The sequence below is a fragment of the Gopherus flavomarginatus genome, chromosome 21 (assembly GCF_025201925.1).
Source record: "Gopherus flavomarginatus isolate rGopFla2 chromosome 21, rGopFla2.mat.asm, whole genome shotgun sequence".
Classification (NCBI taxonomy): domain Eukaryota; kingdom Metazoa; phylum Chordata; order Testudines; family Testudinidae; genus Gopherus; species Gopherus flavomarginatus.
The window spans coordinates 17,477,498-17,504,421 of NC_066637.1; the positions used below are offsets into that span (position 1 = coordinate 17,477,498).

Consider the following 26,924-nt stretch of genomic DNA (forward strand, 5'->3'; position numbering starts at 1 on the left):
CGCCCAGTCAAAAAGCTAACAGGATGTTAGGAATCATTAAAAAAAGCAGCCTTTGTCTTATTCTCTATTTTATTGCCCTTTTATATAGCCATGGGCTGCCCATGAAGGCTAGGACTATAACAAGGTTTAAAAGGCTACAGAGTCCTGTAGCACTTTATAGACTAACAGCTGTATTGGAGTATAAGCTTTCGTGGGTGAATACCCACTTCGTCAGCCGCATGACGTTTAAAAGAGAACTAGATATCATGGAGGTTAAGTCCATAAATGGCTATTAGCCAGGATGGGTAAGGAATGGTGTCCCTGGCCTCTGTTTGAGAGAGGATGGAGATGGATGGCAGGAGAGAGATCACTTGATCACTGCCTGTTAGCTTCACTCTCTCTGGGCATTGGCCACTGTCGGTAGACAGGATACGGGGGATGGACCAGTCTGGCCATTCCTAGCTTGTTCTGCCCAGCTGTGTAATGCTCTATGGACAGCACAGGCAGCAGCTCACGCCCCTTGGCTCCTCGCCATGGTCCCACTTGAACTAAGCCCGGGGAGGGCCAGTAGCCAACGCTGCTGGGGCGCGTGTCTTTGCAAAGCCGTCAGCTGCACCTAGCACCAGAGGCACCTTCCTCTGCTGGGGCAGGAGCTGGGAGCGCCCGGCGCCAGCCTCTCTCCCTCAGTGCCCAAGGGGCGCAGGCCGGTGCAGACCCAGGCAGCTCCCAGCAGGGGGCGGGGCTCCCCTCGCTGCGCGGGCTCCGGGCAGGGGCTGGAGCAGCCCTCGCGCATGCGCCGCTGCCGGGCTGGGCGCGGGCGGGCGCTCGGGGCGGGGCGGGGCCGTGCGCGCTGAGGTCACACGCAGGCGAGACGGAAGCGCCTGCAGGTGAGGTCGGGGAGCAGGGTCGCCTTGAAGCGGCAAGCACCGGGGGGGGTGGGGCTGGCTCGTCAGTGCTCGCGCGGGGGGCTGGGGGCCTTTGTCACGCGTCATACTTGCTCCCCTCCCCCACCCCAAAACCTGCCCCCGTTTCTCTGCCACGGATTTGCTGTGTGACCCTGGGCCCCTCCTTTCCCTGCTCCGTGACTCAGTTTCCCCCTCTGCACCGTGGGGCCTGGCAGCGCTGACCACCCCCTGCCCCTTTGCGGACCGCCACCAGCTCCCCCGCAGGAGGCTGCTGTGTAACTGTGAGGGGGTGGCACTTACCATGGGGGCCCCGAGCTTTCCTCTGCCCTTGAGACCTGTGGGGCAGGTGAACAGAGCCTGAGACGCACCCGCAGCAGCTGCATGGCGTTTCCTGCCAGAGGGAGGAGGGATGAATAACATTGGGGTAGTAAGAACATGAGCCAGAGATACCACCTGTGGGAAAATGATCGTCACATCAGTGAGTTAATAACAGGCCGTGTGTTTCAGCCTGAGGTGTCCACGGCACTTTACCTGGAGGGGAGGAACACTTCACCTGGCACTGAAATGCATCCACTTCTGGGGTGCAATGTGACAGCTGTTTAACAATGCACAGTAACATAGGATTGAATGTAGGGGGGAGGGCTAATGTGTGGTGTGAGGGGGAGGCCAGCATTAAGTTTGTGCATGAAGAATAGACCCCACACATCAGCAGGTCTAGGCCTGACTGTTTGCCATTGACTCTGTTGAATGTCTAGAAAATCAGTCCAGCAGCTGGCAGAGGAATAATTTATGCAGCTAACACATCTGTTCCCAGCGTGTTAGTTTCTTTGCTTTGATCAGTTGCCTTTTTCCTTAAGAAGAGGATCAAAGCGATTCAGACTTCCCCTCCTTTTGAGAGACGCACGTGAGGTTGGGTATACAGCCACTGTGACTGCTGTGCTAGTACCGGGAGTGCTTGCAAAACCCTGGGCAGGGCCCCCAATGAACAATCGTGTTTATTCATTGTTATGGCCTTCAGCAATACCACCTTGTATAGTGAAATTGCATCTCCATGTCAGGCCAAGGCAGTGTCTGGCTGGGAGCGCTTCCAGGAACACCCAGGAGCAGAAGGTAGTGGTGATAGCGATTCACTAGGTGGCATTATTCCCTCGGAATCGGCATGGAATCAGGGCTTTGGCATGGCATTCTGCTCCTGCCGTAGCAGTACACAGCGCGGTCCTGAGCACTTACCACCATGAAGGATCCCCTGGCACTTTCCAGGAATTACTCCCATTGGCCTGGCCAGATTTGAGCTAGGCTACAAGTAACTACTGTGACAAAAGCTTCTCTAGCTTAGTGGGTCCTGCACTTATTGACGGACTTGCTCGCCTCACAGATTCACCCTGGGGGTCAGGAAACAGCCCAGAGACCTTCCCCTCTGGTAGAAGCCACAGTCCAGGTCAATTCCTCCTGTGTCTGATCAGGAGTTGGGAGGTTTGGGGGGAACCCAGGCCTGTCCTCTACTCCTGGTTCCAGCTCAGAGCCCTGTGGACTGCAGCTGTCTAGAGTGCCTCCTGGAACAGCTGCATGACAGGTACAACTCCCTGGGCTACTTCCCCATGGCCTCCTCCCAACACCTTCCTTGTCCTCACCACCAGACCTTCCTCCTGATGTCTGATAACGCTTGTACTTCTCACTCCTCCGGCAGGATGCCTACTCACGCTCAGCTTCTTGTGCCTCTTGCTCCCAGTTCCTCGCACACACTTCCTCTCCTCTGGCTCCCTTTGGGCTGACTGGAGTGAGCCCTTGTATAGCATCAGAGGGGCCTTAATTAGAGTCAGGTGCTTAACAGCCTCACCTGACTGCAGGTTGATTGGAGTCAGGTGTTCTCATTAGCTTGGAGCAGCCCCTGCTCTGGTCACTCAGGAAACAGAAAACTGCTAATCCAGTGGCCAGGCTATCTCCCTTCTACTATTCTGCTGTTCCCAACTGGCCTGGGTCTATCACACTACGTTCTGCCCATCTAAATTCCCCCCCATTTCAACTGGGCATGGCATTTGTCATCATTTCTTGTCAGAAACCATTCTCTTGAGATGTGTGCTGCTAAAGAGCCAGGAGCTAGCTAGAGAACTCAGCTCTTCCAAGCCGTCAGTTTAGCCCCGGCCACCAGTGCTAAATGCACCAAAATAAATATCATCTGTAAAACTGAGTGATTCTAGGATTTCCCAGCCCTTGAGTCCTGTTTGTGATAGAGACAATGTTTTTATGCAGCCGTATTTAAATGAACACAAACAAAAGAGTGGCCTAGACCACCTTGCCAGCAGTCACAGATATATAACAAACATCAGGCATCATCTCTGCTTTGGAAGCCTGAGGTCTGGAGTAATAATAATTATCCTGAGCTCTTACATAGCACCTGTTATGAGTAGAGCTCAACGCATGTCACACAAGAGATCAGTATCATTAGCCCCATTTTATGGAAGGGGAAACTGAGGCATGAAACGGCAAAGGGACTCGCCCAAGGTTGTCTGGTGGGGGAGCTGGGAATATGATCCCTTTCTCCTGAGTGCCAGTCCAGTGTCTGTCCACTAGGCTACTCTAACTCCCTTAGAGCTATCTGGCAGCTGCCGGTTCTTTCTTAAATTAACCCCGTTAATATAGTAATTGTCTATATTTCAGTAACCTCTAAAGGTCCCTATTGAGATCAGGGCCCCTTTCTACTAGGAGCTCATAGACACATAGTGAGACACAGTCCCTGCCTCCAAAGAGCTTGCAGCCTCGACAAAGGGTGGGAGGGGAAACTGAGGCACGGAGAAGGAACTAAATTGCCCGTGGTCATAAATCAGAGTAAACCTATTGTATTTTTCTTTGGTAGTAAATTTATTATCCCCAGATTTAATTCCCTTCCCTTCTCTCTTCCTACACAGATTTTTGACAGTGGTCCAGTAGCAGACACTGACTCTCGCAGCCACCTGGCCAGAGATGGCAGTTTCCCCTGGATCTGTAATCGTCCCAGACTGGCACAAGTCTCCAGAGGGCAAAGAGTACCTGGCCACCATCCTGCGGAAAAACAAGCGGAAATTCTTCGGTGAGTCCTCTCTGCACCCATCACCGCTGCAGGCCCTAGAGGCAGCTGGTGAGACGAGACAACTCTGTGGGACACGCTTAAGCGGCAGTAATGGAGGAAAGAGATGGGAATCAGGCTGCTGAGTGCCTTTGCCTCCCACTGAGGCTTTGATTGGCCATCGATTTTGGGTACCACTGGGGAAATAAAACTGCAAATTCAACAACAGATCATTTATAAACGTTATCGAATGGGTCTGGGGAGCAGGAGTTTTAGGCTCATGGCTTCAATTTCCTCCTCAGTAAACTGGGGATCATAAGGGTTAATTCAGTACTGTTTGCAGGGTGCTTTGAGATCCTTAGATGGAAGGGCAAAGCATTACTTGCTATGTGCTGGTTAAGACCCATGGCATCTGTGTCATAACTGTCAGTAACTGGTTAGAAGACAGGAAACAAAGGGTAGGAATAACTGGTCAGTTTTCAGAATGGAGAGAGGTAAATATTGGTGTCCCCCAGGGGTCAGTACTAGGATTAGTGATGATCAGCATATTCACAGATCTGGAAAAAGGAGTAAACAGTGAGGTGGCAAAATTTGCAGATGATACAAATTACTGAAGCTAGTTACAGGCTGCGAAGAGTTATGAAGGGATCTCACAAAACTGGGTGACTGGGCAGCTGAAATTCAATGTTGATAAATGCAAAATAATGCACACTGGAAAACATCCCAACTATACCTACAGAATGATGGGTCTAAGTTAGCTGTTACCACTCAAGAAAAAAGTGGGTAATTCCCTGAAAATATCCGCTCAATGTGCAGCGGCAGGCAAAAAAGCGAGCAGAATATTGTGAATCATTAAGGGATAGATAATAAAACAGTAAATATCAGAATGCCACTATATAAATCCATGGTACACCCACACCTCGAATGCAGATCTGGTCACCTCATCCCAAAAAAAGGTTAGAATTGGAGAGAAAGGCAACAAAAATGATTAAGGGTATGGAACAGCTTCCATATGAGGAGAGATTAATAACACTGGGACTTTTCAGCTTGGAAAAGAGAGGACTGAGAGGGGATATGATTAAGTTTTATAAAATCTTGACTGATGTGAAGAAAGTAAATAAGGAAGTGTTATTTACTCCTCCACATAACACAAGAACTAGGGGTCACCAAATGAAATTACTAGGCAGCAGGTTTAAAACAAACAAAAGGAAGTATTTCTTCACATAATGCACAGTCAGCCTGTGGAACTCCTTGCCAGGGGATGTTGTGAAGGCCAAAATTGTAACAGGGTTCAAAAAAGAACTAGATAAGATCTTCTTCGAGTGATTGCTCATGTGTATTTCACAATAGGTGTGCGTGCTCGCCACGTGCACCAGTGTCTGAAGTTTTTCCCCTAGCAGTACCCGTAGGGGAGCACCCCTAGCGACACCTGAACTAGCGCCTCCGTGGTGCAGTATAAGGGGAGCTGCGCACTCCCCCCACCCTCAGTTCCTTCTTGCCACCAGTGAAGATGCTTTGGAACTGCTCTGCTCCAGCTTTGCTGCAGCTCTTCCCCAGAACTCTCGTTCGTTCAGTGTCTGGTACCTGTAGTTAGTAGTTTGATTAGTTTTAACTGAGTTTAGTTAGTGCGGCCGGGCTGGGGCATGCCCCACGCCCCGGGTTTTAACTCATGCGATGCCAGGGAGTGATCCGCACACAGACTGTTTATGCTGTTTGGGTGAAACCCATCTCAGCGATTGCTGCAAGATTTGCAAGTTGTTCAAGCCTCAGACCAAGAAAGAGAAAGACGTTAGGCTCCGGGCCATCCTGATGGAGTCGGCGTCGACCCCGACTCCGGCACGCCACTCCGAGTCGGCTCTGTGTACTGTGGTGTCTGTGCGCGGCGACTCCCTGGTGCCATCTACCAGTCGGCACCGCTCCCTGTCCATGGGGCACGCCAAGAAGGTTAAGAAGAGGCCTTCGCTGCCGCAGCATCGGAGCAAGACTGGGGGAGAGGCTAGACCCGTGCTGGGCAGTCCTCGGGTCCCCGTCGGCCTCTAGGCCTCCGATCCAGGTCAAGCTGAGTAGCCCGGCCCAGTTGGAGAGGGCTTCCCCGGATGTCTGGATGCTCTCCACACCAGAGGTCCTGCAAGCGGCCTGGGACGTCATGTTCATGCCGGTACAAGGAACACTGCCAACGTTGACCCTGCGGTCCAGAGGCAAGCCGCTTCTGGGATCTCCTCAGTCACCCCTGACTCAGTACTGGTCACGGTTGAGGGAATGTTTCCGAAGCCGTTCGCCAACTGTCCTGTGTGTAGTCCACACAGGTCGCCATCAACCCCCACCATGTTGTCTGACAGAGACTCCAGGCACCGCTCCGCCTCGAGGAGCAGACACCAACGGGACTGAGGCAGACACCGCCGAAGGTCCTCTTCTCAGAGGGGCTATCGTAGCCAGTTGCGACGTGAACGTCGACACCATTCCCGTTCGTCATCTCGCTCCAGGACCCCGCCACGGCACCACTTCCGCAGCCCTGGGTGTCGATTGCTGGCACCTCGTTGTTGCAGATCCGCCTGCTGGAGCCGATCACAGAGCAGCTGCTACCAGCAATACTGTTTCTCCACATCGGGATCATGGTCTCGTGGTTGGCACCGCTCCCAGTGCCGCAGCTCCTCCCAGTCCAGGAACAGTGGCAGGTCATACACCAGCCCAGCCTCCCTTCGTAGTCGTCCATCATTGGGTCAGGCCAGCCAGGCCAAACAGCCTGCTCTGCCGATGCCACGGCAGTTGCAGTGGCACTGGGCCCCATGGCAAGCACAGTGGTACCAGTGGGCACTGTGGCCCCTGACGCAGCCCCCGGTGGGGACTCACTCAGTGGCCGGAGCCTTGGAACAGCCATGGGCCTCCCCCTCCAGACCTCTGAGGAAGGAGTTGGTGGGACATGCATCTTCGGCGCCGTGCCCAGAGAGCGACCAGGTGGTAGATCCTCTGGTGCCGGTGGACACACAAAGCACCGCATCTGCCTCCTCCCCCTCCCCGGATGAGGCAATTGTGGCCCCTCCTCCCTCCGTCCCACAGGAGGACTCTAAAGCCCACCAGGAAGTATTGAAAAGGATGGCGTCAAACCTCAGCCTTAGGCAGAGCAGGTGGAGAGCCCTCTGTGACGAAGTGGAGCTGTTCTTAATGTTTCCTCTGAATACGGTAGGGGTGCCTCAGTTTCCCCTATGCATTTCTTAAGTCTCTAGGAGGTGAGATTGTTGCAGAGCAAAGGGCCAGTGCCCATAAATGGCGCCTCTCTGTCGCCAGGCAACTAATGGCCGGGGCCCTTCCCCCCTGCAAGGGGATGCTAAAGGTGTTGGAGAACAAAGAGATCAGGTGACCTCCTGGTCTGGGAAAGGAGCAAAGCCCATAGAGGAGGGGCTGGAGGGGTTTCAGTCTGGAGCTGGCTGGGGACAAAGGGTGAGTGCAGACATGGGAGTCTGGCTCACTGCCCCCCAGGATGGACCCGGCTGAGGGGTCCTGTCCTCTGTACCTACAAGACCAGTTTTGGACTGTGTTCCTGTCATCTAATAAACCTCTGTTTTACTGGCTGGCTGAGAGTCACGTCTGACTGCAAAGTGGGGGTGCAGGACCCGGTGGCTTCCCCAGGACCCCGCTGGGGCAGACTCGCTGTGGGAAGCGCACGGAGGGACAGAGGATGCTGAATGCTCCAAGGTCAGACCCAGGAAGGTGAAGCCGTGTGACCTTCTTGCCCTGACGACAGTCTGCTCACTGAGAGGAGACTTCACCAGAGTCCTGACTGGCTTTGTGGGGAGCAGTTCCAGAGCATCGCCCGGGGACTCCATGACACCCTCAGACTCCCTGTTTAATGTCCTGTCCGCCTCTGTACCAGGCAGGGTGTGACCTTGCCACTCCATGAGGGTGGTGAACATTTCAAATGCCCTGTGGCAAACCCCGGCCTCATTGCCCCCATCTCTTAGAGAGCGGAATGCAAATATTTTGTGCCCGCCAAGGGATATGAATACCTATACACCCATCCTGCCCCTAACTCCCTGGTGGTCGAGTCAGTCAGCCACAGGGAACAGCAGGGCCAACCAGCCCCCACTCCAAAACATAAAGATTCAAGGAGGCCGGATTCATTTGGGAGGATGAATAAATTTTTCTCAAGCTTCGTTACCGATTGCAAACCATCAGGCTGTCCTGGGCCGGTATGAGTTCAATCTGTGGGGCTCTCTGCTCAAGTGCGAGGAGTCCGTTCCGGTGCGTGACAGGAAGGTGTTCCAAGCTCTGGTGAAGGAGGGTCACAGCAGCTGCCAGGGCAACCCTGCAGGCAGCATCGGATGTGGCGGACGCGGCTGCACGGTCCACGGCCTCCGCGGTGTCCATGAGAAGGGCGTCGTGGCTCCTGCTGTCTGGGCCTTCCAGTGAGGTGCTGACCTCCTTGCAGCACCTCCCGTATGACAGCGAGGCTCTGTTTGCAGAACAGATGGACATCAAACTGCATGGCCTGAAAGAATCCCGCACTACGCTTAAGACTCTTGGCCTCTCTGTTCTGGCTCCCGCTACACCTAAGTTTAAGCCTCAGCAGGCTCCCACCCAGGCCACCCTCTCTGAATACAAGCCCCCTCATAAAAAGCTGTGGGACTATAAGAAACACCCACAGGGGCAATCTTGGTCTGCCCCCCAGCCTGAGCCCTCTAAGGGCAAACAGGCAGGGAAACGGCAGTTTTGATGGGGCGCCTGGGGGCCACCTACCAGTTCTCATCAGGGATCAACTCACAATAAAGCTTCCCTCCTCCAATGGGTTATGTGCTTTTCTCTTGGAGTGGTTGCGGCTGCCCTCGGCCCGATGGGTCGCCAGCACCATCTCCCGGGGCTACACCCTCCAGTTTACCTCTACCCCGCCCAACCACCCTCCGCCCCCATCCCTCCTGGGGGACCCCTAGCACAAGGCCCTGCTCGAGCAGGAGGTGGGGCAGCTCCTGGGCCTAGGAGCAGTGGAAGTGATGCCAGCGGAGCTCAAAGGCCAGGGGTGCTACTCCCGCTATTTCCTTATCCCAAAGGCCAAAGCAGGGCTCAGAGCCATCCTGGACCTGTGAGGCCTGAACCAGTACAGGGTGAAGCTCAGGTTCCGCATGGTCTCCCTGGCCTCCATCATTCCCTCCCTGGATCCCAGGGACTGGTACGCCGCCCTCAATCTGCAGGACATGTAATTCCACATCCATATATTCGAGGGGCACAGGCGCTTCCTCCGTTTCACAGTTGGACAGGAACACTACCAATTTACGGTCCTCCCATTTGGCCTGTCCACTGCCCCCGGGTATTCATGAAATGTTTGTTGGTGGGGGCGGCCTACCTCAGGCACCGTGGGGTCCAGCTTTTCCCCTGTCTGGATGAATGGCTGGTCAAGGGCAGCTCCCGGTCACAGGATCACGTGGCTCTCCTCCTATGCACGTGCACCACTCTGGGCCTGTTGGTGAACGACACCAGGTCCACGTTAGTCCTGGTACAGCACATAGAGTTTATTGGGGCAGTCCTAGACCCTCCAGACAGGTTTGAGACCCTGAAGGGGCTCATTGACACAGTCACAAGGTTTCCAGTGACAACAACCAGAGCGTATCTCCAGCTCTTGGCTCACGTGTCGGCGTGCACGTAGGTGGTTCGCCACGCCAGACTCAGGATGAGGCCCCTCCAGCTCTGGTTGGCCTTGGTGTTCTCCCAGGCCAGAGACAGGATGGACAAGGTCCTCGCTGTGCCCGAACTGGTGATCACCTCCCTACAATGGTGGTCCTCCCCAGGGAGCATGGTCTGTGGGGTCCCGTTCAGAGGCAGGCGCCCGTCGATGGAACTGGTGTCCGAGGCATCAGACCTGGAGTGGGGAGAACCATGTGGGAGACATTCAAACCCAAGGTCTGTGGTCTGCACAGGACCTGGCCCTCCACATAAACATCAAGGAGCTCAGGGTGGTCCAGCTGGCATGCATGGCCTTCTGCTTGCACCTGGAGGGCAGGGTGGTCAGGGTTCACGTGGACTTCTACATAGCCCACGACATTTGCCTACAGGCCTACCACCTACCGGGCGCCCAGAACTCGAGGGCGAATTGCTTGAGCAGAGACTGCGCCTCTCAGCACGAGTGGTCTCTTCACCCGGAGGTGGTGCACGGACTTTTCCAAGAGTGGGGAACTCCCCAGGTGGACCTGTTCATGACTTGGCAGAACCGTTGCTGTCCCTGGTTCTGCTTGCGGGGGGGGGGGGGGGCGGCAAGGGGGCTGGGACAGGGAGTTCTCTCTGATGCCTTCCTCCTGTCCTGGTCAGGCCAGTTTCTTGATGCCTCCCCCTATTCCTGCTGATCAGCAAGGTCCTGGGAAAGATAAAGATGGACATGGCTTAGGTCCTCCTGATTGCCCCGGCATGGCCCAGGCAGCATTGGTACGGGACCTTCATGAGCCTGGCGGTCACCCCACTGTGGCCATTACCATCCCACCCGGACCTGCTCTCCCAGGACCAGTGCTGCAGCGCTCCAGCTCACAGCATGGCTGCTCAATGGTTAGGCCGGGAGGAAAGGACGTGCTCAGAAGGGGTTCAGTGCATCCTCTCGGAAAGCAGGCGACCCTCCATGCATCAAACCTACGTGCAAAGTGCTCTCGGTTTTCCCGATGGGTGGCTGAGTGAAGTGTTTCCCTGGTGGCTGCCCCATTCCATCTTATCCTGGACTATCTCCTTCACCTTAGAGCCTAGGGCCTGGCGCCCTCATCCGTCAAGGTGCACCTGGCAGCCATATCGGCCTTCCACCTGCCAGTGCAGGGGTACATGGTGTTCTCCCATACTATGACTGGCCGATTCCTTAAGGGTTTGGATCGTCTCTTCCCTTAGGTTAGGCTCCCAGTCCTGCAGTGGGACCTGAACTTAGTCCTGGCCTGCCCCGCAGGGCCCCCATTTGAGCCGCTATCTACGTGCTCCTGGTCCCACCTCTCGTGGAAGGCAGCCTTCCTGGTGGCAATCACGTTGGCTCGGCGGATCTTGGAACTCAGGGCCCTGACCTCTGAGCCCCTGTACACAGTGTTCCATAAGGATAAGGTCCAGCTCCGCCCATGCCCTTCGTTCCTCCCGAAGATGGTCTCCGCCTATCACATGGGTCAGGGCGTTTTCCTGCCGGTCCTCTGCCCCAAGCCCCAGGCTTCCAGTGAGGAGCTCCGCCTCCACACTCTGGATGTGAGACGGGCTCTGGCTTTTTACCTGGAGCGGACTAAGCCTTGGCCAAACGCATGAGGGATCGGCTGATCTCCACTCAGCGGCTCTCCAACTGGATCACCTTGTGCATCCGTACCTATTATGGTCTGGCGGGAATTCCCCCGCCGTCAATTGTGCGGGCACACTCGACTCAGGGGCAGGCCTCGTCAGCTGCCTTTTTAGCCCATGTCCCCATCCGGGACATTTGCAGGGCTGCCACATGGTCTTCAGTTCACGCGTGTTCACCTTACCATATGCGATCGTCTTCCAGACCAGGAAAGATGCTGGGTTCGACAGGGCTGTGCTCCGTCCCGAGAGTTTGTGAACTCCTCCCACCTCCAACAAATACAGCTTGGGAACCACCTATTGTGGAATACACAGGAACAATCACTAGAACTGTGTTTCCACATGTGTTGCTCATGTCCATTACATCCAGCCCTTCTTCCCTGCTGCTGGAGTTGTCTGGCAAGAAGGAACTGAGGGTGGGGGGAGTGCTCAGTGCCCTTATAGTGCTCCATGGAGGCACCCCTCCAGGAGTTGCTGGAGGCGCTCCCCTATGGGAACTGCTGGGGGAAAAACTTGCGGCACCGGTGCACGTGGCGAGCGCGCACACCTATTGTAGAACAGACACGAGAAACACATCTCGAAGAACACCAGTTACGGAAAAGGTAACTGTCTTTTCCTGGAGGACAGGTCCATCAATGGCTATTAGCCAGGCTGGGCCAGGATGGCGTGCCTAAGCTCTGTTTGCCAGAAGCTGGGAATGGGCGATGGGATGGATCACTGGATGATCCCCTGTTCTGTTCATTCCCTCTGGGGCACCTGGCATTGGCCAGGGGATACTGGGCTAGATGGACCCTTGGTGTGACCCAGTCTGGCCATTCTTACGTTGTGCTCTTATATGTGAGGATGTCATTATCCTTATCCCCACTTAACAGACCGTGAAAGTGAGGTCCAGGGAGGGGAAGTGACCTGCTGAAGCCCAGTCAGTAGGTCAATAGCAGAGCCAGGGACAGAGCCCACCGTTGGGACTCAGTGTCCAGCTCCCGCTACTAGCCCTTGTTTCCCTCCATGCCTGCTGTGTCCCCCGATGCTTTACGAAGTTACATACGAGATGGGGTGTGGTATATCCAGGGGCTGGAAGCTAACTAGAAATACGGGGCAGTTTTGTAACAGGGAGGAGAGTCACTAGCCATTGGCAGAATGTACATAGGGACGGGGTGCAGTCTCCAGCCCTTGGTAAGCCTGTAAATTCTGCTTGAGCTGGAGCGTGTCTTTCCAAAAGACACCCAGGTAGAAGTTCTGGGCTTGGTGCAGGACTCACTGGGTGAAATTCTCTGGCCTGCGTCATACAGGAGCTCAGGCTAGATGATCATAATGGGCCTATCTGGACTTGACTTCTGTGGATCTATAAAGGATAGGAAAAGGGTCATTCTGGGATAAATGAGTTAAAACCCGGCCAACTTGGGATGCGTGGAGAGATTGAGCCGTGATCTCAAAACAAAACTGCTTCTTGTGGAAGTTGGGTGGGGGATGTAGGGCTGCTGACGAGTTCTGCTGTTTCGTTCCAGGGCTGATTGAAAGGCCAGTGCTCCCCCCGCAGATGGCCGCCGACACTGTCAGCTATAAGATTTTTGTCTCTGGGAAAAGCGGCGTAGGTAAAACCGCAATGGTGGCCAAGCTGGCTGGCCTGGAGGTGCCCAGTGCGCATCATGAAACAACAGGTGATTGATTGGAGGGCGGCAAAGGGCCACTGACAGTGAGTGAGACTGTCCCTCAACCTTCCCAGCACTGGAGAGAAGCAAGACAGGATGGGGGACTGTTTCTTTGGGAGGCGGCGCTTTCCTGAGAACTGCTGGCAAGATCACTAGCAGCAGGACACTTTGCTCTAAGCCAAGAGATGACTTAGAAGGGGTTTCCTTACCCATGCTGGGTCAGCCCCATGCTGGTCTACTCTGGGCCAGGGCCCTGCTGTCAATGACCCTCCTGTCTACTGCATTGCAGTGTATGGGTCTATTGGGTGGTGTCCCTTTAACTTGCTTGGGAGCCCTCCCTGTCGTCTGTTGCAGAAGCCACCAGAACCTACCAGAGCCCTGTGTATCTGTGGAGCTCGGGTTGTGTGTATCTAGCTCCTTAACACGGTTATTTGAAACCCAGCTGGGTTTGAGTGGCTTCCTCCTGGTTCTGCTATTGTGTCCAGAGCACAGACACCACGGGGATGGGTGAGGAGGACCAGTCTCCCTCCGTCTCAGCAGGTGCTGGAGCCGAGCAGCGGCTTGGGAAGAAAACCTTCCAGCAAGGGAGCAGGAAGGAGTTCTTCCCAGTGCAAGCGACCGGCCCGTGGGATAAACCCACTGCAAGAGAGAAGTCGGGGCAGCTGCACGGCAGGGAGCCTGGAACTGGCTGCAAGTGGTAGTAGGGCCAACTTCAGGGGTCAGGCCGGATGTCCAGATGCTCTTTTCTGGCCTCATTGTCCTCTCCCTCTGTGACAAACTGGGACTGTTCTTACTGGGGTCTGTGAATGCTGAGGGAGGATGATCTGCATTGGGGGATGGGAGACTGGCTGGAGGGAGAATACCTGAGCCTGTAATGTGAGAACCCAGGAATGGGGGAGAGGCCAGGTGACACCTCTGCCGGGAAGCTGGAAAAAAGGCTGGAGAGTGAGAGGAGGTTCAGGAGGTGACTGGGGAATGGAGGGAAGCTGAAACAGGGCTCTGACCCCCCATAGGGGCTGTGGTGCTCCTGGGACCCCAAGATGGACCTAACTGGGGAGGATCCTGTTATCTGTGCCTGTAAAACCTGTGTTCCTGTCGTCTAATAAACCTGCTTTACCGGCTGGCTGAGAGTCCTGGTGAATTGCAGGAGGCCGGGGGTGCAGGGCCCTGACTCCCCCGCACTCCATGACATCCTCCTATTCCCCAGTACAGACACGATGCTTCCTGTTAAGCATCCAGTCCGGTGTGCAGTGGTTTCTCCCAGAAGCTCACAGCACACAGGTATTATGCGAACAAGGTGCAGGGCTCCTTCTGTAGAATGACTCACAAGCCAAAGCCGGGGGTTGGTGTTTTGTGGCGAGAGGAGAGTTGAGGCCTCAAGACACTGGCTTCTGTTTAGGACTCCGCCACCATGTGACATCGGACAAATCACCTCATTTCCCCTGGGCCTTCATTTCCCCGTCTGTGAAACAGAAATGCTAATCCTTTCCTGGCAGGAAGGTGAGGGCCGCGATGAGGTGGGTAGAACCGCAGCGGGTTGCTGGGTGTATACGTGCAGCGCTGTTGTTCTTCGGGCATCTGCTTGAGCAGTGTTGTTATTCGTTGCACTGTGTCATTCTCCTGTCTCAGCCATGGACTCTCCCTGGAAACTGTTTGTTCTTAAACATCCTTTAAAGGCCGGTGACTTTGGCCAACAGTGGGATGTTCCCCATGTTACAGGTGGGGAAATAGAGGCACAGGACAAGGCTGGGACTTGCCCAAGGGCACGCAGCAAACTAATGGCATGGAGAGGAATAGACCCCAGATCTCGTGACTCCCAGCTCAGAGTCCTGTCCATGGCCTATGCTGCTGCCTTAGCATGGCTGCCGGGCCCGCTGTTCAAAGAGCATAGTAGGCATCACTTGATAACACCTCAAAATGTCCCTGCGAGGTTGGTACAGGTCAGATCCATGTCACAGATGGGGAGACAGGCCCAGAGATTATGAAGCCCAAGGTCCCAAGAGGTCATTGGCAGACTCAGGATTAGATGCCATGTTTCCTGTGCACTGGCCACTGAATACATGGCTTCCTCCAAGCCCCGAGAAAGGGCTCTGGCAGCCCTCCGAGAGCTCGGCAGGTAAAAGCAGCAGGCGATCTCGTTGCAGGGATCCAGACGACGACGGTGTATTGGCCGGCCAAGCTGAGGGACAGCGGCAGGGCCCTCATCTTCAGGTTCCACTTCTGGGACTGCGGAGAAGCAGCTCTGAAGAAATTTGATCACATCCTGCCTGTGAGTCAGCCCCGGGGTTAGGGAAGCTGCCATGCCCTGCTGCCTCCCGGGGAGCTGAGACTGACCACGCACAGAACTTGGGTCTGGATTTCAGCCCCCCTGAAGTTTGGGGGATGTTCAGAACTGGGCCGGAGGGGTAAGCCTGTTTCCAACAGCCCTTCTGGGTGCTATAAACTGCACCCCACTTACACCACAGCAAAACCACCGGGGAGGAATGGGTCTCTTAAAGGAATAAACCACCCCTGTCAGGAGCGAGAACATGGGCTGGCGGCACAGCCTGCCTGGGAAGGGGTAAAGCTGAGGGTTCACAGCGGGGCCAGAGACCCCCCTCCCCTCCCCTTTGTCTCCCTGGGGCTGGGCCTTTATGACACACAGCCTGCAGCTTGGCTCCAGAAGGAAATGCCTCTAGAACTCCTCGGGCCTGATTCTCATTTCCATTTCATGCCCCTCTGGCCTTGGTGCAAATGAGAGTCGGGCCTGCTCACGTCAGGCACACCTTGCTGGGCCAGTGCTAGCCAGGACTGATGCTGCTTGGCCTTTCACACTTGGGGAACTAAGGCCTGGCAGGAGGAAATGACTCGTTTCAGATCACACGGGTGTCAGTGGCAGTCAGGAATGCAACACGCATGTGTCTGCCAGTCCAGGGGTAAGGCTGCTAACCAGTCCCTCCCTGCACTGGCTGAGACTAGCTGTGTGCACCCTGTCTGACATCCACAGTGTCACCCCTTTTTAGGCCTGCAAGGAGAAGGCAGACGGCATCCTCTTCCTCTTTTCTTTCACCGACCGCTCGTCCTTCGACGACCTCCCCAGCCAGATCTCCCGCGTCACGGAGGGATCCGAAAACCTCGTCAAAATAGTGATTGGCTCCAAGTATCCTTGATGCGCTGGCTCCACTCCACCCTGTCGATTGCTTCTAGTGACGCCGACCACTGGGGTTTCCCAGCCTGGCACCCTCATGCGCCTCATACAGCAGTGGAAGCTCCTCCCCTGCTTGGGGTGGGGGTTAGCTAGACACAGGCAGCACTGTTTGCTTCCTGTGATGCTGCAGAGGAAGCTGGGAATTTTTAGCACATACACAGTAATTACACCTTCAAATCCCTATGCAGACAGGAACTGGTCCTAACAGGCATCTGTCAGGAGAGTCAGCATCATTAGCTCTGCTTCACACATGGGGAAACTGAGGCATGGAGCAGGGCAAGGACTGGCCCAAAGCTACACAGGGAGCCAGTGGCAAATCTGGGAATAGAACCCAGGAGTTCCTGGTTTCCTCCTTATCAGAGATTGGTTGGAGGGCACTCACTGACATATCTCCTGCATTCTCACTGCGCTAGTCAGGCCAGGGCTCAGAAACAGGCAATACGTACCCACACCCCATCCCCACACCTCTCTGAAACTGCTGTCTTGTTCTGCAGAATCTCCGCTTCCATGGGGAGGGTGGGGGGGGTGACATCACTAGGTTGTGATTAAAGCCTCGAAAACATGAGCGGAGCGTCACTGCTGCAGGTCTGAGTCTGCAGAGAGCCTGGGGCAGTCGCTCGGAGAGGTGTGAACTGTGCCGTTCATCTCACCACTGCTAACTGTGGTGATTCTGCTTGTTGGCAACCTCTTGGTTGCTGGCGGGACGTTGCTATTGTCCAGCAGTGCTGACACGTGGAAGGCAGGTTTGCGAGGCTGCACCCAGGGAAGGCAGAACTGGGAGGTGCCTGCTCTGATTGCAGTAGGGAGCAGGAGATTGCAGCCCAGGTGTGGGGTATTTCTGCGGGAGCGGAAACACGGGGCCCACGGAGCTGCACGCCTGTACCTCTCCCTGAGCTCTCCAGGGGTTGGGGCTCAGCACGTCCCCTTCCCGAGAGCTGCCTGAGGTATGCGTTAGCCGGAGCCCGCACCCCTCCCACACCCCCAACCTCCTGCCCCAGCCCTGAGCTCCCTCCTGCACTCCAAACCCCACATCTCCATCCCCACCCCGGAGCCCACACCCCCAGCCAGAGCCCTCACCCCTCTGTGCCCCATCCCCCTGCCCCAGCCTGGAGCCCTCTTCCGCACTCTGAACCCCTCATTTCTGGTCCCATACCAGAGCCCACACCCCAGCTGGAGCCCGCACCCCTTCCTGCACCCCTGCCCCAGCGCAGAGAAAATGAGCGAGTGAGCGATGGAGAGAGGGGGGATGGAGGGAGCGGGAGGCGGGGCCTTGGAGGAGGGGCATGGTCTCAGGGCAGGGGCGGGGCAAAGGTGTTCAGTTTTCTGCGATTAGGAAGTTGGCAACCCTATGCACAGCCCGTGGGTATAGTCAGACCTCCCAACGGGGAGCCAGGCTGCAGGAGCCCAGCAGTGCCGGGGAACATGCACGATCCTGTGTGGAGCAAGTGCCCCGTCTCCTGCAGGTGGGGTCTCATCGGAGCCACTCGCAGGCGAGACTCATCTGGTAGGCGGAGCTTGGAAGAGCACCGCCATTTCCCCCCCCCATGGGACCCCGCAGTCAGGCTGTTGGAGGGTAACGGGGGTGGGTGTGACTGGGGTCCCGTGGGGCAGAGTCCCTGCTTCTGTCTCAGGTTTCTTGTAGCACCCGTCATGCCAATCGCAGGCCTGTAGAGCCCCCCCCAGCTCTCGGCACTGCCTGGGCTTGAGCAGCACTCGGGTCGCTGTGCCCCGTGGCAAGCAGAGAGCTGGGCAAATGGGCCAGTGCTGCCAGATGCCCTTCCCCTTGTCCAAGCAGCCAGAGGGGAGGATGCCGAGAGAGGAAGGACTCATGCACCACCTCCTCCCATCAGGACTTGGTGATGACCCCCGGCCGGAACGTGGCCCATCTGGGTGGAGCCGTGCGGTGGTTGTGGTGCGATGCCCTGGGGGTGCACCGTGCTGGCGTCCTGCTGCCATCCACATGTCATGCTGAGTGCTGCCTCCTTGACAGCGCCCACCCAGGTTCGATCAATTCATGCACACCGATGTCACCGAGCGGGACCTGGCCGAGTTCCGGCAAGCCTGGCGCCTGCCTGTGCTGCGGATGAAGAGCGTGAACGGGCCCCGGCTGGCCGACGGGCGGACCCTGGACGGCCGTGCTGGGCTGGCGCATGTGGCGCACGTGCTGAACGGGCTGGCGGAGCACCTCTGGTACCAGGACCAAGTGATGGCCGGCCTCGTCCCAGCACCGCAGCCTGGCACAGAGGAGACATCTCTGGGCTGAAATCAGCTTGGCTAAAACGCAGGGTGCTGCCGGCAGGTGGAGCCAGAGGCCTATCAAAGGTTGGTTTGGTGGGACTCTGCTGCAGCCATGTAAGGACTCACTCTAGCCTCCAGATCTGGGACCCCCTGTTCCCACTGGCTCTGGCATCACATAGAGGCACCCTGCTAGGCACGGGCATCATGCAAACCTGTGGCCAAATTGATCTGGGGACCTTTGTTTCTGGGAGCCCTGCCCTGAGACAGGACGGGCCTGATTTCCAGAGGAGCTAAACGCCCCCAGCTGACACTGACGTGACTCGGGGTCAGAGCACCTCAGCCCCCAGCCTCTCAGGCTGGGTACCCAAAATCACTGACCACTCCTGACCTTAGCTTTGATCTGAGCCAGTCCAGCCTGCATGCTCCTTCCTACGTCCCTGTAGCTAACCAGGACGGCAGCAGCATCCCGGGCGCCAGGGCACAGGAGCCATTGCAAGCTGGCACTAGAGGAAGCACTTTCTGCAGCGTTGTTTGGGGCTGGGGAGTTTTGGGGCTCCGGGGTAGTGAGTTCCAAGGCAACGAGACAAGCTGGGGGGATCGTAGCCCACTGTGCGTTCGGACGTGGCATTGCTAACGTATCGTTCAGCTGCAGGCACTTCTGGAGCTCCCGTTACCTTAGTATCTGGGCTGGCTTGGGACTCGGGAGCACGTCCTGTCACAACGTCGATAGCGCCTGTCTGTGGATGGAATTGAAGTTTATCCTCTGGGGGGAGGACAGAGTGGAGGTTTAGCCTGTGCTGGCTCTGCCTGCAGCATGGAGGCGTCAGGTTGCAGTCCAGGTCCCGTGTGGGACTTGAGGAGAGTCGCTGCCCCCTGCTTGTGCTGATCACAGGAGAACTGGCATCATCGGGTGCTGTGGCCTGGCCACAAGACACTCTGCTTTAGGGGGCAAAATGGGGCCCTGCCCTTAGTGGAGCTGCGGGTAACTGTCAGGCCCTGAAAACTCCGGCTCACAAAATTAGTGGCTGGATTTGACAACATGGGCCCGTGTGCCAGCCAGGAGCCCGGCCCCCAGCAAAGCCAGTGCTGGTTGGGTTGTCCTGCAGGACTATCCATCCCACCCTGTCCCCTGCAGCACCTCTGCGCCCTGCAGCATTGGGTTCTACGGATCAACGATCGTATCCTAAAGGTGGCACTTCAGGCTCAGCCACTCGAGATCGACTCTTTCCTTGTTGCACCAACCCCCCTGGCCTGCGGCCCCCGTGCCTGAGCCAATGTCGTAGGAGGATTTTATGTTTGTATTTTGTATAATTTAAAATGAAGGATAAAGAATAATAACGTAGCATGAAAGCAGGAAGGAATGGCCTAATTGGCCATTGATAAAGATGCACCAGCCAGAATCTGTATCTGAGCTGATTTCAAGACAGTAACAGACCTTTTAGGGTCATCACTTTGTTGTAGGTTTAGTATTTTAAAATAAGTAAAAGGACGCCGTGATGTCTCGCATTGCAGTGTGATGTTCCTGTTCAAATGCTCCGTGTAGATCAGTTCTGTGTTGTGTGTGAATGAGGAATGGGTGCTGAGAGATGGGGGTGAAGGCCGTCGCCGGATCAGATGTTCTAGGGAGGAACCGAAGAGGTTGCAAACGCCCCTGTTGAAATGTCAGAGGAGGGCAGATCGACGACTCGAAAGGTGGGACAGGCACCTGTCAATGAGGACAAGACAGCTGGGATCAAAACCAGCCTGGGGTAACTCCCTGAGAGACTTGAGGAAAGAACAGGATAGAGGATGAGAAAAACAATGTAAGAAAACACGCACTCATCAAGTAACAATTGATTACAGCATAACGGTGCAAAACTGGTCCCAGTGAAGGAAACTCACTATATAAACAGGGTGTCTTGCCGTGAAATGTTGGGTTCATCCTGCAGAGACTTCCCCGGAGCATTCATGTTGCAGCCAACAGAACCCGTCTCCTATCTACCCGTGATCGACCGAGCTGGCCACTAGGTTGATCCGGACCCTGGACTGGTAACTATAGCATCAAGTGGCGTGTGTGTGTGATTGAATGCATGTGCTAATTGTTGTGTCTCCAGTAAACGTGGTGTACTGCCTTTTCCCCTGAAAAAGATCCCGTGTGCTGCTTATAAGCACGACACTGATGCCTCAGTTTACAGGGTGCCTTCTCCACACCTCGCGTCGCTGAGCAGTCGGACAGTGCACACCACAGCCAGCCAAGGGGGCAGCCTGCATCTCTCTCGTGTGGCACCTGACGGGTTCATCCCGTTGGTGAGGAGAGGCCTGTGAGGGAGGAGAGGTAACATTAAGGGGGCAGAGTTAAGGTGGCATCTGCTGCTCTTGCAACCACCCATTTGGCTGCAGAGTTCACCGACACCAAGAGCGCTTGGGCAAAGGTGGTAAATCCGCCAGGCTCTGAGCGCAGATAAGGCTGGGGGAAGCGTTTGGAAGTTACCAGAAATCGTTCAGAGCCCTAGACCTCACGTGAGGCTAGGGAATAAAACGGACTCTGCCTCTACCCCAAGCTACTTTAGAGAGACGGCTTCCCAGCTGAAGAGAGATGACTTTTCTGAGAGGGAAATGCACACTGGTTTCCAGTCCCAGATCTTAGAAACCTCATGTGATTAACCTCAAAATATTCACCCACCCCGCCTCTCCGGGTAAGGATCACGCATGCGGCACTCCAGAGAAGGGAGCGGGGCCACAAGAATCTGGCTTGGAATGGAAAGCAAGTTACAACTTTAACTGTAGAATTGCTTGTGTGTGTGTGTGTGTGTGTGTGTCTGCCTCAAATGCCTGTGGGGGAGGGAATGAGAGTGGTGTGGAATTGGGTTTAAATACTCCCTTGAATCGGACCCAGAGCTCCCTTCCAGGATTGCTCCAAATGCAGACAGACACCAGATGGCCCGAGAAGCGGGGGTCGCTTCAGGGCCGGTGCTACCATTAAGGCGAACTAGGCGGTTGCCTAAGGCGCCAAGATTTGGGGGCACCAAAAAGCGGTGCCACCAATTTTTTTTTTACAGCGGTTCCTCCCCGAGCGCGCGATCGCTGCTCCACTTCTCCCACCTCCCAGGCTTGTGGCGCCAAACAGGTGTTTGGCGCCGCAAGCCTGGGAGAAGAATTAGAGCGGGGGCGGCGTGCTCAGGGAGGAGGACACAGAGCAGAGGAGAGCTGGGGTGGGGATGTGCTGCACGGCTCCCCTGGGGAGGCGCCTCAGGGCAGGGGGAGTGGGGAGCTGCCACAGGGCTGGGGGGGGGAGCGCAAGGTGGAAGTTTCGCCTAGGGCATGAAACTTCCTTGCCCCGGCCCTGGGCGGCTTTCACGGAACATGTTGGGGATCACGTTCTGCCAACTGTCACCCAAACTCGCAGATACAAGGCCGACTCGTGCCATGAAACGCGCACTGTTCATTTCAGCTCCTGGCATCAGCAATGTCCAGGGGAACTGGAACAGTGAGTATGGGGGCGGGGGGGCATGTGATGGAGACCACTTCACGCCGGGGGGCGTGGCAGCCCCCTTAGATCCAGCACCACTGGCGGTGTCCCGTGTGCGCCTGCCCTTGCCTCCACCCTCCGATCACGTCCCTCTTCTGGGCACAGACTTTCTAGCTACCCACGGAGGGTTCCATCGGGGCACTTCCTGGGGCGCTTTGTTCAGCAAAGAGGATTTTAGGAAGTGAAGTGAGCTTGACAACCAACCCATCAGAGTCGTGTCTAAACGGTCTCATCTACAGGGAGTGAGGGGAAAAGCCACTTAGCTTAGATCTACTGAATCCACTGCACGGCGCCCCGGGGATTTTATTTTCATATCCCCTGGAGGGCCCCATTGAAACCAGGTCTCCCGTGTGCTGGGTGCTGCATGGACACTTGAGACAGTCCCTGCCCCAAGGAGCTTACAGGCTAAATAGACAAGACAAAGAGTGAGAGGGGAAACTGAGGCATGAAGCAGTGCAGTGATGTGGCCAAGGATTCAATTCCCTGCTCTGTAGGACTTTGGGCAAATCACTTCGTCCCTGACCCTCAAAGGTATTTAGGTTCCTAACTCCCTTTGGAATCTCTGCCCTTAGCTTCCCTGGGCCTCAGCTTCCCATCTGTATAGTGGGGATAACAGCCCGGCCCTGCCATGTGTGTGTGTGTGTGTGTGTGTGAGAGAGAGAGATCCAGTTAAGGTTGCGGGGGCTCAGATGCTCTGATGCTGGGGGGCTGCTAAGGACTTCAGAATGGTCCTTACTGTACAGATGGGCCCAGAGAGACTGAGTCTCACAGGAAATTGAGCACTAACCACTAGGCCATCTTCCCTCTCCTTGGTCTAGGGGGTTTGATTCCCCCTCTTGTTCCTTCAGCTTGGCTGTGGGGGGGAAGGGGCGCTCCACCCAGGGGGGATGAGGCAGAGCAGAGGAGTGGGGAGGCAGGTCGTACAGGCCCACTTTGAGAGGATGGGGAAAAGCCCCAGAATGACCTCGCTGGGGAGCTTTGGCTCTGAGGTCTGCCCCTCAGCCCCTCCTCTGTACTCGGGGGTTGCAGCCGCAGCCCCTTGGCGTGCAGCACTGCGCCAGGATCTGCAGAGACAGACGCACCCTCTGGAAATTGCACTGGCAGTGACGTCCCCTGCACCTCCACCGTCACCGCTCCGCCCTCCAGTCCCCACAGCAGCTGGCAGCAGAGAATCAGTGCAGGCCCAGAGAGAGAAACATGAGCATCTTTCTCTGCTGGAGATCTACTACCCTGTACCGGAGATGGGCTGAACCCTGTCACGGCGTGGAGAGCTGAGAATGGAGGCCGAGACCTTCACTGTGTCGTGGTTTTCTGGGGCTAAGATGAGAGGCAGACAAGGAAGATCCCTCCACCCAGGAGTCTTTGCTGGGAGTTGGAGCCAAGCTCAAGCCAACCTCTCTCTAAAGGTTGGGAGCACTCAGATATTCAGGGGTGTCGGTGGCCACCATCAAGCAGGTCTTTGATCTAAAGACCATCACAAGCCTGGTTAAAGCCGATGTGTGCACGAAATACCCTTCTCTCAGGCAAAATAGGAGGAGCAATTAAATTCCCTATTATGGAGTGAGAGGAGTCATAGGAGGCTACTGTCCAAGGCATTGGTCTGCATGACAAAGCCTGAGCAGGGTGAAGCCATGTGATCTGAGGGCTTCCCTGAGCCTGCTAAGAACGCAGTTGCTGGGGCATTGCTTGGCAAGCTGTTTGCTCGAGGAAGGTGAGAAATCGGGCCGACAGTAAGAGAAGCAGTCCTGAGTGTGGCCTGGAGAAGGTGCAGAGAGACAGCGCTCCTTGAGCACAGAATAGATTGAGGGCTCAGACTTGGGGCTTTCCGAGCAAAGGTCCTGCCTGTGTCCAAGGGAGCAGGAGTGTGTAAATAAACAGGATTTCACCACAGCAAGACCTGACCCGAATCGTCCATTTCTCCTGCTAATAGAAACAGCAAGGCAGGACATTCACTACCGTCCCCAGACTCCTGTTTTCTCAGGCCCCTCTGTCCTGGGAGTTTGTGGCTAGCACTGGCCATAGCAGCCCCCTGGGCCTCCATTCCTCAAGAGAGACTCTTGGAGCAGGATTTCCAGCCCATGGAGCACACTGGAGAGATTTGGGGGAGACACGTGGGGTCGGGCTGGCTTTACAGTGAGACGGAGCTGGGAGCTCCTGGTTCTGTTCCCAGCTCTGCTGCTGACTTGCTGTCTGAACGTGGGTGAGCCACTTCCCCTCTCCGTGCCTCAGTTTCCCAATCTGTGAACAGGGGCTGATGCTCTGTGCTTCCCAGGGGGGCGGGTGGCTCTGGCCAATCATGTGTAAAGGGCTTTCTCTGAGCGCTGGAGGGGCTGATCCATGGACAGCAGGATCCGAACTGAACCCACGCTCCAGATCCGCCACAATGGGGAAGGGGGATTTGGGGCCCTACATCCCTCCCCATTACTCTGTCCCTCCCTAGTCAGGTCTGTCTCTGCAGCACCTCCCCTTGCAGCCATGCTTCCTGTGCCCCCAGTCTCAATAGAGGGGAAGCTGGACTGGCAAAGTGCCCCTCCACCCTCCCTCCAGCCCAGGGGCCTTTCCTCCAGCCTCGGTGGCCTCTGCCAGGCTGGGATGCTCCGGAGCTGAATTTGAATCCTGCCCATGCGCTGGCACCTGCCTGCCAGCTTGGCCTGCCCACCACTCCTGCAGATCCTTCCCAGCTGTTGGGGCACCCCAGGGATCATTCCCAGGGGAAGTTGCTGGGTGTGAATCACAGGTGCTTTGCCCCCTGCGTGGCATCAGTGGGGAGCAGAGTAGTAGGAGGTGGCAGCTCGGAGGGTAGGTTGTTCACTGGCCCCTTATCCAAGGGGCTCAGCAGTCAGGGAAGCAGCAGCGATGAATACGGGTGACAGATCTGTCTGGTGTTGGACAGCACATGGCTGGAGATGTGTTCCCACGGCGGCCAGTTCGCCGGCTGTGTGCGATCCCACCGAGGCCTGCAGCCCTGCGGAGGAACGGCTGGCTCAGAGCTGCCATGGCTTTGAATGGGACCTTTGGGCTCTGGCTGTGATCTGCTCCAAGAGAGTCAGAGCCCTGCCCCTGGCCTTTGGATGATGGAGCCCAGACACTGCAGCCAGCCCCACTGCTGTGCCAGTCCCGACTCCCACCCCTACAGCCCCCCTGCTCTTCGAGTCCTGGACCTCTCGCCAGCTGGGCCAGTGCACCTGAATCACAACCCAAAACTGCGCCAGCGGCTCCAGGCCGGGATCCCCATGCACGGCTCCGCCGATGCCCCTCAATCTCCATCTGCTCTGAGGCCAAGCCAGACCATGTGGCGGAGCCTTTCATACAGAACTGCGGGGTGTGGCCTGAGCTCGGCCACCTCATTCTTCAGTTGGGCCCAAAGCCACCTGGCCATCAAACTGAGATCGTCAGCATGGGCCGCTTGCAGCCAGCGGGTTGCTCCAGATCTCTGCGTCTCCCAGCCGAGTGCCGCACCGGAGCCTTCCGTCACGTGGGAACGTCGGCTCGTTTGCTGTCGAGCAGAGCCCGGGCCGCGTGAAAGGCCTCCTGCCTGGTGCCAGGGCCAGAAAGCGAACCCTGGTTCATGTGAAACAACAGGCAACGAGCATCTTCTCCTCAGGGTGCAGGGGAGCGAGAGCGCGGGAAGGGGAATAGATTAATTCATCCACTGTTGGGAGGCTAAAATTCCTCTGCTTCTCCCTTCCTGCGTTCTGGTTTTCAGAGGCTTCTCTCGCTCTGTCTTTTTCATGAAGGCGTCTTTAATATTTCATGTCTCTTTCCACTGGGGACTAGGGCTTTGTGCAAACTTGAGAGGCCGAGAGATGCTCGCAAGAACCGCAGCTGACGTCATTCCACTAACAGCATCCTCTGCAGAGAGCCCCATTCCACACAGCCTGGAGGATGCTGCCGTCTGAGCGGTCTGGGTCCGAGCTTCGCGAGGGCCCGAGGATTACAGCTGCTGAGACCCGAGGCGCATGGGCTGGGATTCCAATGGAGGCTGTGTTTCTAAAATGCCAGCTTGCAGACGGCGGCTCTGACCTGCTGCAGGAGAGCCTGGAAGTGCGACTGACGTGGCTCTGGCCAAAACCGAAACCGAGGCGTCTCTTCCTTGCACAAAATGGCCAAAACCATCACGAAAGGGCAGAAATGCAGCAAAGTGAACTGGGGTTTTAAAATTCATTCCCTTGCTGCAGGGGAGGAGAATCTTATTTGGCTTTCCCTGGGCTTGAGGCTTAGTGGTTCCTCAGGCTAGTAACCAGTCCCTGGCTAGGGCGAGAGACACATAGCCGTGCAGTTAGAGCACTGGCCTGGGAAGCAGGAGGTCAGAGTTCAATTCTTGCCATGAATGTGGGTGCCCACTTTGTGCCTCAGTTTCCCCATCTGTGAAGCAGGGAGGATTCTGCCTCCCCGGGGAGAGGGGTTGTGCAGCTTAATTCATCAAGCATGTGCAGCGCTTTGGGATCCTGTGCCAACGGGGGACGATGCCGTTCCAAGCTGTCGTGGCACCAGTTAGTTGACCGCAGCTCTAACCACTAGGTGCTGCTGCCTCCTGCACGTAGAAGGCGGACAAGCCCTTAATCCTTTGGCTGTGTAATTCTCTCTCACATCAGCCCTTCCCGCCCTGCCATGCAATTCACTGCCATTGACCCCCTGTGTCATGTGGGGCCCAGAGACACCTCAGCCCCACACCGGAGCAGGTCTGCATCCGCTGCTCTCTGCCTGGCATGGAAAAGCTGCATCCATCTATCCCACCTCCTGCACACACCTCCCAGGACTCCAGTCTCCTCCTCCAGCAGCAGCGCCGACATCCTGCACTGATTGGAGCTCTATAATTACCAGCTGCCGCCAGGCAGCTGCTGCTGCTGGACCCAGTTCCCCTGGCAGCTCCGGCGTGGGAGGTGCCCAGAGGGCAGGAGGGGGGTCCTATTGCAGCTGCTGGTTCACTAGGAATTACGATGCTGCCTTCTCCCTCTGCCATCACCCCTCATCCACCTCCAGGCGCAGGGATGCTTTGAACAGGGGCTCCTGGAGTTGAGACCGCACGGCTCCCCACGCTGCTCAGTGCAGCCCTGGGGCTGGCGCCCAGGCCCCCAGCAGCTCTCCTTTAGGGGTGGCAATTGCTGCTGGGTCCTATCGCTCTGGTCCCCCAGGGGGC

At 56.3% G+C, this 26,924-nt stretch overlaps 1 protein-coding gene across 3 annotated transcripts; it reads left to right on the plus strand.

The window, feature by feature from the left end:
* The first annotated feature begins 809 nt into the window (after nucleotides 1-809).
* On the plus strand, nucleotides 810-26,850 carry CPLANE2 (ciliogenesis and planar polarity effector complex subunit 2). 3 transcript variants are annotated; one of them, XR_007770704.1, is made up of 7 exons: nucleotides 957-1,362; nucleotides 3,791-3,951; nucleotides 12,708-12,860; nucleotides 14,996-15,120; nucleotides 15,854-15,990; nucleotides 18,040-18,360; nucleotides 26,768-26,850. XR_007770704.1 is itself a non-coding variant. In XM_050931276.1 (6 exons), exons 2-6 carry the CDS (start codon nucleotides 3,846-3,848, stop codon nucleotides 18,299-18,301), a joined length of 783 nt encoding a protein of 260 aa, XP_050787233.1. In that variant the 5' UTR covers nucleotides 810-866; nucleotides 3,791-3,845; the 3' UTR covers nucleotides 18,302-19,779. The 3 variants fall into 3 exon arrangements, 2 of the variants coding, with proteins under 2 accessions (XP_050787233.1, XP_050787232.1); XM_050931276.1 differs by lacking the exons at nucleotides 957-1,362; nucleotides 26,768-26,850 and adding an exon at nucleotides 810-866 and having other exon boundaries at nucleotides 18,040-19,779; XM_050931275.1 differs by lacking the exon at nucleotides 26,768-26,850 and having other exon boundaries at nucleotides 958-1,362; nucleotides 18,040-19,779.
* Nucleotides 26,851-26,924: the final 74 nt, after the last annotated feature.